At 36.0% G+C, this 11,432-nt stretch overlaps 1 protein-coding gene across 1 annotated transcript; it reads right to left on the bottom strand.

The window, feature by feature from the left end:
- Nucleotides 1–3,469: 3,469 nt before the first annotated feature.
- On the bottom strand, nucleotides 3,470–5,072 carry LOC133814436 (uncharacterized). The gene is made up of 4 exons (XM_062247395.1): nucleotides 4,623–5,072; nucleotides 4,347–4,493; nucleotides 3,732–4,271; nucleotides 3,470–3,481 (listed from the first exon to the last, which is right to left on the bottom strand). The coding sequence occupies exons 1-4, from the start codon at nucleotides 5,070–5,072 to the stop codon at nucleotides 3,470–3,472; spliced, it is 1,149 nt and encodes a 382-aa protein (XP_062103379.1).
- Between the last annotated feature and the right edge of the window lie 6,360 nt (nucleotides 5,073–11,432).

Here is an 11,432-nt window from a genome sequence, read left to right as displayed (position 1 = left end):
TGGGAATTGGGTAAAAAGGACTAAAATGGCCCTACATGGACAAAGGAGTTTAGAATTAATGGGGAGGAAATTTTGGTCATTAGGATTCTTAGAGATAGGTTAAATGAAGCTTTATACTTAGTGGGATTGGTAGAAAAGAGTTATAAGGCTGTGGAAAAGAAAGAAAAAGAAAGAAAAAGAAAAGAGTGAAAAACAGAGGGGTTTTGTTTCAAAGGAACGGTTTGTGGCTCTCCCACCATTTCCCTTCATTTTACTTGGAGCTAAGCTCAGAGGAGAGCTAGGATAGGCTGAGCATCAAGGATCCTAAGCTAGACTTGAAGATTGGCAAGGGATTAGCAAGAACACATCAAAAATTGAGGTAAGTTTTTAGAAGTTTCAGTTTTAGGGTTTGACTGGTTTGAGCTATGTATCTAAGTTGAATTGATGGGGATTTTAGGGGAATTCAGGCCAAGGTTGAGAAGGAGCAAGCTAATGAGGTCTAGGATTTAACTCAAGGTTGAATTTCCATCCACGGTATGAATTCTAAGTCTTTAACTTTGATGTTTGACTGAATTTCTGGGTTTAGGGTTAATTATGGTAGATTTTGAGATTGGGTTGCATGAGCTTGGGTTTTGAGTTCTTGGGATGCTTTGGATGAGTGGGAGGTGTTGATAAGTTTGTTTTTGGGTTTGGTAAAGTTTTGGACAAGTTTGGAGTTGAGTTGGTTGAAAGAAATCGCAGAAAAGGAAGTTGGATGTTGCCTGTCTGCAACTAGCGCTACAGCGCTAGTCTTTGGGCGCTGTAGCACTAGGCCCTGTTTTTGGGGAAGTTCGGTTCTGCTTGTAGCGCTATAGCGCCCTCTTTTGAGCGTTGTAGCACTACCCTGTTCCCAGAAAGGGGTTTTTGGGTCATTTTTGAGGGATTTTGACCTAGGTTTCGGGGTTCGATTCCACCACCTTGTTTTGTGGATCTAGGACTTCCCGGGGGGCTCGGGATTGGTCCCGAGGCTAGGTTTTGGACTCGAGGTCTGGTGATGACTTTGACCTATGAATTGTGTTTAGGTGAGCGCTAGGGCTCGAGTGGGATCGTGCTCGAGGAGTCAAGTGATCAAAGCTATCGAATTGAAAGGTAAGAAAACTGTAGCACCTGAGAACAGGGCATGGGCCCATAGTGTTATTGCAGGGCATGGCCCTAGATTGTATTATGTGCTAAAGTATATCCTTAAATTAATTATTATATGTTTGAATGATTATTTCGAGATGTACTATATGTGTGATTGTGCGAAATGAACGGCTAAGGCCGAGGGCGGTGAAGGTCGAGAACGGCCGTGGGGCCGGAAGTAACACTTAGCACATGGAGTGCTTATAGTCAGGGTAGAACCCAATGGATACATGGGGTATCCTTACGGTAATGACCGAGATCCCAGGCTTTGGTAATGCTTCTGGGGCGGCATGGCCGTGTTTTCTCAGTCTGATGGTATTCCTGTTTATCTGTGGATTATATGCTAACTATATAATATGCATATGTTATATACTGTATGAGTTTTCTTGCTGGGCTTCGGCTCACGGGTGCTCTGTGTTGCAGGTAAACGCAAAGAGTTAGTCAACCAGCAATGAGTATGGAGAGCGTGGGGGCGGCGCGTACATGTTCGGCCTGCCCGACTGCTTTGGTTGGGGGCATTTTGAATATGGCTGTATTAACTTGTTCTTTTGATAGTTAACCAAGTGTAAATCTATTTTTGAGTTGTAAATATTTTTTAAACCTTATTTTTGGGATCCCAGATGTTTGATACTTAATGTTTTCAATGAAACTAAGCATTTTAAAAAACTACAGCCTTAACTTTTTGTTTAGTCACACTATTGGTTTTGAAAACCTCGTAGATTCAGTTAGTTGCACAGTTTTTTTTTTAAACTCACTTAGTAACAGCTCTAAGGTAGTAGGGCGTTACAAAAAGTGTCTTGATTATCATAATGTATTGAAAATCGTGGATAAATCAACTATAGTTTTCGGTATCTCCAACATGAGATCTTTTAACCACTCAGCCTCTTTTCCATTTGCCGCTAGAGCTACAAACTCGAATCCATGAATGAGTGACATATACCTATTTGTTTCTTAAAATCCCAAGAAATCACACCCCCACCAAGAGTGAACACCCAACCTGTTGTGGAGAGATTATCTCCTACACCTGATATCCAACTAGAATCGATATATCCTTCAAGTACCTTAGGAAACTTAGAATATTGGAGGAATAACTCTTTGGTCCTTTTAAGGTATCCAAATACTCTTTCAACATCCTTCTAATGTAACATACTTTGGTTGCTAGTAAACCAAATAAGTTTACTAACCACAAATGCAATGTTTCTCTAGTACAATGAACGACATACATAAAACTCCCTTCATTCTTTTCCAGCTTTTGACTTAAATCAAAGGGTGTGTTTGCCTCTTTGATATTGAGATGACCAAACTTGTCAAGCATTTTTTCAACATAATGAGCTTGACCTAGTGTTGAGTGTAACGACTCGACTTTTCTTAACAAGACCTACTGAAACACGACTATGACTATCCGGGGTCAACAGGACCCTTACGGTCAACTTTTGTAAAAATCAGACGTTAAAAACTAAATAAACTTTAAAGTAAACTTTAGAGAATTTTACATTAGATTACTTTGAAATAAAATAGTATTTGGATGGGATCCCATAGTATTAAAAATAAAATGTAGTTAAACGTAACTTAAGAAATAGTCTATAGCCACATGGCTTTCTTTAGATAAACTAATAAACATGAAATTGATAAAACTGTTACTGGACTCAGTGGAAAACTTAAGAGAACCCTGACAACCCTGCAGGTTGGTTGTTTCACAGTATGCATACTACAGACAGAATCCCCTCGAGCTTATTGCACTGCTCCTTAAGCTTTGCCCTTACCTACACACACAGAGTAACTGATGAGCTATAACACTCAGTAAGGAAGCTAGCTACAACTTATGACTCTACTATCCAAAAAAAACTTTGCATAACAGAAATGCATATCTAGAAACTGCAAACTAAGCAACACGTCTAGCATATTCACATAAGTCAAAGGGTTGCATAACATACTGAAATCATATAACTAAGCCATCATGTTATCTGTGGGGTTTTAATCCCAGTGTGGCCTGCACGGCCCAGAGAATACTCACCTCCCGTACCAAAGGGGTACACTCCGCTAAAACACGATGACTTTACTGACTTGGCGGATAACCCCACTATAAGGCTGCATGGGGATCCGCCCTCAGAAGGCCATGTACTGAGCCATCGAGTTATCTGTGGGGTCATGATCCCCGGGTGGCCTCCGCGGCCCAGGGAATACTCACCACCCGTGCCAAAGGGGTATACTCCGCTAAAACCCGATGACTTTACTGACTTGGAGGCTAACCCCACTACATTGCTGCATGGGGGTTATGTCTGAAGTATGCATACTGTGAACAACCGACCTGCAGGGTTACAGGGTTCTGTTAAGTTTTCCACTGAGTCCAGTAACAGTTTTATCAATTTCATGTTTATTATTTTATCTAAAGAAAGCCTTGTGGCTACAGACTATTTCTTAAGTTACGTTTAACTACATTTTGTTTTTCAAACTATGGGATCCCATCCAAATACTATTTTATTTCAAAGTACTCTAATGTAAAATTCTCTAAAGTTTACTTTAAAAGTTTATTTAGTTTTTACCCGAATTGAGTGTAATGGTTGTGTTATTAATCTCCCTAAGTAATTTACCCGAATTGAGGAATGATAGCACAGCTGCAGTAACCTCTGAACCCACCAAATTCCAATTATCTTGATAAAAGTAGCTGCTATATCCACTGGGCCTGGGGCTTTCAAACCTGGTATTGCAAACATTACATCCTTAACCTCCTGAGTTGAAAAATCTGTTGTGAGAGTCTGAATAAGAGCTACATTTAGAACTGGTCCTAGCTTCATGATTGACCGAGACACCCTTTTCCTGTGCATTATACCTGTCCCCAACAAGCCTTGATAATAATCAAAAAAAGCCTTTTTTATATCTACAGGAGAATCTACCCAAATCCCTGCCTCAGTCTTGATGGACATAATCCTATTCTGTATCCTCCTAGCCTTAAGAGAAGCATGAAAGATGTGAGTATTTTCATCTCCATTAACCATCCAAACTGCTTTAGCTTTTTGAGCTAAGAACATCATGTAAGCTTTATGGTAATGAAGATACTGTTCTCTAGCCATTTGTTCTTGAGTAATCAACCTGTCATTGAGTGGATCCTTCTGCAATTTTTCCTGAAGCTCCTTCAATTAAAGACCCGTCTTAAATTCTGTCTGTTGTATGTTAGAAAAACCCTCTCTATTTATACTCACTAGCACCTGTTTCAGCTTTTTCAGCTTAGATATGACTTGGAACATTGGAGTACCAACAACTGGCATGTTCCAACTGGTCTGGATTTTGTCTTCATAACAAGGTGCTTCTTTCCACATCCAGAAATATCTAAATGGCTTCTTGTCCAATTGCATCTCCAAAGTAACATGAACGAGAATTGGACTATGGTCAAATATCCCTTATGGTAAGAACACAACCTCTGAGTTAGGAAAATAATCGATCCATTGTGGATTAACTAAAACCCTATCAATCTTTGAATAAACCTTGTCCTCTGCTCTCTGCTTGTTGTTCCATGTATAGAAGCAGCCTGAAAATTTCAAATCTTCCAAATGACAAGATGTCAAACATTCCAGAAATTTGCTTGAAATCTTAGTGGTAACCTTTTTGCCTATTCTTTCATGTAGTGAAAGAATCTCATTGAAGTCTCCTATCACCATCCAAGGCTCAGTTATATCTACAGCCAATTCTTGTAAATCATTCCATAGCTGCTCCCAAGAAAAATCATCATTGAAACCATACACAAAGGTAATCAAAAACCTTCCTGTTTGATTTGGAAGCTGCACTAAACAGTGAATTAATTGTGTAGTACATAACTTGATATCCAGAGAGAAAACTCTCGGGTTCCAAGCAATTATTATCCTACCCTTATCAATCCAAGGATTGTTATTAGTGAAACACCACCCGGAGAACAGACTTGTGTACATAGAACCCATATTTTTATTTTTCACTTTTGTTTTGAGGAGACTAACCAAGCCAACCTTCTTTGAAAGAATTAAATGCTTAATCTCCCTATGCTTATGTTGACTGTTAATCCCTCGTACATTCCAGGTAAGGATTCTATCCATCGAGTGTAGAGGATCCTCCCCCCTCTCTTCATGTATTAATCCTCTGTAACAACTCTATCTCAGGATCCTCTTCCAGCAAGCAAAATTGATTATTCACACTCGTTTGAATGGCTATAGGTTCCTGTATCTTAACTCCTTTTGTAACTGATTGGAATCCTTCTGCATCCACATTGACTTTACTTGTAGTTGGTGATGAACCCCTCTGTTTAGGAACCCATTCCTGTTTGACTGGCTTACTTTTCCTACATACGTGAGCTTCATGTCCTAAGCCAAAGCAGTTCGTACAAATAGTGGGCTTCCATTCATATTCCACGAAAATGTCAACTTCCTGATCAAATTCATTCAAGAAACTTATGTGAGATGGAAAGTCCTGGGTCATGGTCACCTCAATAAGAATTCTGGGGTATGCTAATCGATCTCTATTTTTAGTAATGGAGTCAACTTGAATTGGCTTCCCAATCTGACCCACTATCTTGAATAGTGACCTATCACCCCAATATTTAATATCCAGTCCTCCCAATTGAACCCAATTCGGAACTGAATCTATGTCTTCTTTAGAGAAATCATCAACAGGATTCCAAGGCTTCATTATCAGAGCTTTTTTCCCAAAAAATAGATAGCCTCCATCCAATATTCTATCTCTCACTTCCATGGACAGGAATCGAATTATGAAAATACCTGATGAAAGAATCCCACCTTTGTCTACTTGATCTTTCCATAATCTCCTCACAAAGCCCTCCAGGATTCGAATTGGTGGATTAGCACCAAGCACATAGCAGACTATTGAAGATTGCCAAAAATTCACCTCCTCGGCTATATCCTCAACATCAATTTTGACTCCTGAAGTCCTCTCCCGATTCATAACACCTTTTACTGCAACACTCTTCTATTTGGCCCTAGCATAAGTGACATCAGTAGAGTTAGAATGTAAAATCGAAGATGGAATAGTCTTACCCATATCTACATCTTGCATTACTTGCTTGGAGACTGATAACCAATCTTCTACATCCGTACAGATTCCTTTTCGAGGCGCTGGAGGGGATTCACCACAGACTCGCACTTTGCCTGCTCCTTGTTCATCCTCTGACACCTCCAATTCTTGAATCCCTAAAATGGCATCCATAGATCGAGTTTTGATGATCCGATCAGCAAATGTTGGTCTTGTTCTCTTGCTTTTGCTCTTCAATTTGCCCTTCCCCCCAACCTTTGATCCCTTTGCCATGGCGCCGATGAGAATCACCGAGAGAAAAAAAATGCGGGAAAAAACTTTGTATATTCAAATTATATAGCATAAAATATGTTTTTATGCTAAACTTCAAGAACATATACAATTACCTCTTGATGTTTATCAAGTGTCCTTGAGTCTTTTCGTATATTTTTCGATCTTCCTATCCAAAGCTTTAAGCACTCAAACCACGATCTTCCGGAGTGTTCTCTATACCTCAAGATGTGTGTGGGCACATAGAGAACATGCATTTGTATTTTTAGGAATCACAAGTATTTCTCAATACATGAGAACTTGGATTATGGTTTGAGAATAGCTAGAATAAAGAAGAAGAAGAAAGAGATTTTGTCTGACAAAAATTCTTAGAACTTTTCTGAATTGTATCTATATTGTATGTCTCTTATCTTATGTGTTTTTCTCTTCTTCTTCTTCTATATCATATATATATAGAGATAATTTTATTACTTTATTATTCCTACTAATAATAGTAATATAATAAAATATCATAATGATGAAATGAATTGATTTAGGCAAATATCTAACTTATCAAATTTGAAAAAACTATTTTCAAATTATAAAGAATTAAATAAATAAAATAAAAACTACACTGATACAATATCAGTATAAGTGGTACATGCATGGCACAGTCTCTAGATTGTGTCATGCTTGACCCACTATTCTCTTTTCAAGGATTTTTAATTTTTTTATTTATTTATTTTATTAAAATCAATCTCCCACAAAATATGGTATTAATATTTTTAAGGAAAAAGATGACAACCATATTTCAAAATTGAAATTTTAAATTGATAATCATCATTATCATCATCTTTCAAAATTCAATAGATAAAAAAAATATTTTTGACTTACCAATTTTATTTTCTCTCACTCAAATAAAATAATTAATTTCAAAAAATAAATTATGTATTTAAATATATGAAATTCGAAATTTACATATTTAATTTAATAAATACATTTTCAAAAAATAATAATTCATTATTCAACCTCAATTATCAATAATTGCATACTTAACTCGAAGAATAAAATTCTTCTCAAATTCTCAAATTACATTTATACCCTTGTGTCAACTTTTACCTTGATATGGTGTTGATAGAGCAACCCTCGGGACCTATGGACCTACAATATCAAGCTCCAATAAATATTATATTATCAATAAAAGCTCTTGGATTGAATAATCATATTTATTAATCTCATGATTACTCCACTATAAATATGAGATTGAACTCTTGATAATTATAGACATATATTTTCAAAGTACTTTATTTAAGAATAAAGTGTCCATTGATATAATCATTACATACAACACTAATCCTCTATTAATGGTTCATAATTGAAAGGGAATAAAATTACCATTTTACCCTTTTGGCTATATCTTGTTCCTAGAGTACCATTGACTTTACTGGTGAAGGTTGTGTCACAACAAGTTTACGACGTGAACGCTCAGATCTTTTTCAGTTCCAAAAGCCAACCCAATAGAGAACCATTATTCAATCTATAAGAAGGCATAGACTCCATATCTATTAAACTACGTCCCAAACCGTACATATCATTGAGTCCCCAAAACAATTGTTCTTAGCCTGATCATTCTGACAAACTTTAACGCATGAATCAAAGGATGAGATGACATATATAGGAATTCATAAGAACCTCAGGATTAAGATCATCGTGTATATGATCATCGTTTGATGTGTTTTATTAATACTATGAAACGATGTTTAAACAAGTATTAACAAATCACATCTAGTCCAGTTCTACATACTCTCAGCATGCAAAGTACCTCCACTAAAGTGTCCTACTACACTAGTAACCCGGATCTAGGTCACATGTATTCATAATACTATTGGATTGTATTAGCAGTAATTAATCTAAAGATTTCATAACTTTATTTTACTGCTAATGGTTTTAAGTTTATTATAATTAATCTCGATCATCTCATAACAATATGAGATTAAGACCACATAGATAAACTTTTGAATTTTCTAACATTTACTTAATATTATCAATATAATATCGGACATAGTCTATATATATATGTAATAATTCAATTCAATTTTTTATTTCATTTAAAACATTTGTCAACTTCAATTGCTTTAAGGGCACTATTCCCAACAATTACATGCTTAAGGAGATTGGTATCATCAAGTTCCTTATTTCTAAATGTGTAGATTTCAAGAATTTGAATGAAATGTATTTGTTGCCATATTTTTGTGTGTTTGAGATTATTGTTTATATCAAAAGTACAATGGTGAATGTTAATAAACGATTCAAGGGATATTGTTTTACTTTATTTTTATTGAAGTTATTGATCATCATGTGATATATGGTAATTGCAAATTAACCATAATAAGATCGGGGTTGATACAATTGATGATGCGATCTTTTTCACCTTAATTGAATTTAATGCATTCGATGAGGAATGTATGATAACCCTTAAGAGAATTGACATGGTTCATGCATGTAGTGATGAGATTAATCCAACCTTAAGAGAAGTGAACATGTCAATTAAATTGATGTTGAGATTATTGCAACCTTCAGTGAAGTTAATGCAACCCTTTGAAAGTGAAAAGGTGGGACTTGAAGTCCAAATGGGAAATGAAAAGAGATCCAAGGTACTTGGAAGAGGCTCTATTGATGTGTTTTCACTAATGGAAAGAAAGTGACCCTAATTAATATTTTCTATGTTCCCGATATAACTAGAAACATTATGAGTAGAAGTCTATTGAGTAAATCCGACATCAAAATGGAGTTTGAATTCGATAAACTCACTTTGAATAAATTGGGAAATTTTGTGGGAAAGGGTTATACATGTGATGGAATGATCAAATTTTGTGGTCTTGATAGTGACAATAATGATATGACATCTAAATCTTTCAATGTGATTAATTCTAATTCTATTACTTTGTGGCATAATAGACTTGCTCATATAGGTTATTGTACAATTAAAAGAGTTGTTAAATGTGGATTAATTAATTGTGACATGAATGAGCATGATAAATGTGAATTCTATGTTAAATATAAAATGGTAAAGAAACATTTTTCAAGTGTTGATAGATGTTCAAACTTGCTAGATTTAGTACATAGTGATTTATGTGAATTGAATGGCATGTTGACTAGAGGAAGAAATATATACTTCAGGACTTTAATAGATGATTGCTCTAGGTATACTTATGTGTACTTACTTAAGAGTAGGGATGAGGTATTTAATGCATTTAAAATCTATAAAATCTGAAGTAGAAAATCAATTGGAAAGTAAAATAAAGGCTCTTAGAAGTGATAGAGATGGTGAATACTTTTCAAATGATTTCAATGTAATTTGTGAACAACATGGCATTATACATGAATGCACTGCACCATACACTCCACAAAAAAAATAGAATAGCGAAAATAAAGAATAGTACTTATCTTGAGATGATTATCTCTATGCTTTTACATCCTAAATTGTGTTATAATTTGCAGGGTGAAGCCTTGCCTGCTGCGTGTCATATATTGAATTGAATTCATATGAAAGAGAATAATGCATTCCCATATGAGTTATGGGGAGGAAAGAAACCTAACTTAGGCTATCTTAAAGTGTGGGGGTGCCTTGCTTATTGCAAAAGCATGGAGCCTAAAAGGACCAAGTTGGGTCCAAGGGCTGTAAAGTGTTCATTTGTTTGCTATGCCTCAAATAGCAGGGCCTATAAGCTATTATACTTGAAGTCTAATGTACTAATTGAATCAAGAGAAGTGGAATTCTTTGAGAATATGTTATATTATGATAGCAATTCTCAAGAACCCACAAATGTTGGAGAATCTTTTAAAGAGAAAGATCTAAAGGTTGATGAGAAAACTATATTGCCTCGGAGAAGCCAAAGGCTTAAAGAATTGGGATCAAATGAGACATGTTCTCAAATGGAGACGCTCTACCTAGTAGGGAAACCTTGAAGAAGTCACGAGGAAATTTCCTATGGCTCTTCAAGTTGAGGATGATCCCAACACATTCCCAGAATCAATGTCTTCTAAAGACTCTGCTTTTTGGAAGGAGGCCATAAATGATGAGATGGATTCAATTATTTCAAACCACACATGGGAATTGGTAGACCTTCCACAAGGTTCAAGCCAATTGGGTGCAAGTGGGTATTTTAGAGGAAATATCACACCGATGGCACATTACAAACCTTCAAGGCAAGACTAGTAGCCAAAGGGTTTAAACAAAAGGAAGGAGTATATTATTTTGACACGTATGCACCGGTTGCTAAGATAACAACTATAAGAGTACTATTTTTCTTATCATCAATATATAACCTTTATCTTCATCAAATGGATGTCAAAACAACATTCCTAAATGGAGTTCTCGATGAGGAGATTTATATGGAACAACCGAAGGGTTTTGTTCTAAGGGAAAATGAACATAAAGTGTGTAGGCTTGTTAAATCATTATATGGTTTAAAGCAAGAACCAAAAAAATGGCATGAGAAATTTGAAAAGGCCATAATTTCAGATGGGTTTAGACACAATAATGCATAAAAGTGCTTATACTGTAAGAGGGATGACTATGTCATCTTGGTGTGTCTATAGGTTGATGATATGTTGATTTTGAGTAATGATATGAAAGGCATAATGGAAACGAAGATGTTTCTATCTTCCACTTTCAAGATGAAAGACCTTAGAGAGGTTGATACCATCTTCGGTATAAAAGTGAGAAGAAATAGTGGGGGTTAAGTCAAGAACACTATGTTGAGATAGTGCTTGACAAGTTAGTCATCTCAAAATCAAAGAGGCAAATACACCATTTGATTCAAGCATAAAGCTTGAAAAGAATAATGGTAGAGTAGTGGTTCAACTTGAGTATGCAAGTGCATTAGCGAGTCTAATGTATGCCGCTCATTGGACAAGAGCGGTATAGCATATGTGGTTAGTAAACTAAGTAGGTTTACTAGAAATCCAAGTATGGAACATTGGAAAGCGATTGAGAGAGTTCTAGGGTACCTTAAAAGGACCAAGCA

The sequence above is a fragment of the Humulus lupulus genome, chromosome 2 (assembly GCF_963169125.1).
Source record: "Humulus lupulus chromosome 2, drHumLupu1.1, whole genome shotgun sequence".
Lineage (NCBI taxonomy): Eukaryota > Viridiplantae > Streptophyta > Magnoliopsida > Rosales > Cannabaceae > Humulus > Humulus lupulus.
This window is presented reverse-complemented; position numbering and strand designations above follow the sequence as displayed.

What these genes read in the sequence shown, in the direction of transcription:
- LOC133814436 (XM_062247395.1), bottom strand. Translation starts at nt 5,072, where the DNA reads ATGGGTTCTATGTACACAAGTCTGTTCTCCGGGTGGTGTTTCACTAAT. An exon ending in AGCAGAGAGCAGAGGACAAG is followed by an intron (nt 4,494 to 4,622) that starts GTTTATTCAAAG and finishes GTTACTTTGGAG; the next exon opens with ATGCAATTGGACAAGAAGCC. An exon ending in AGCTGAAAAAGCTGAAACAG is followed by an intron (nt 4,272 to 4,346) that starts GTGCTAGTGAGT and finishes CTTTAATTGAAG; the next exon opens with GAGCTTCAGGAAAAATTGCA.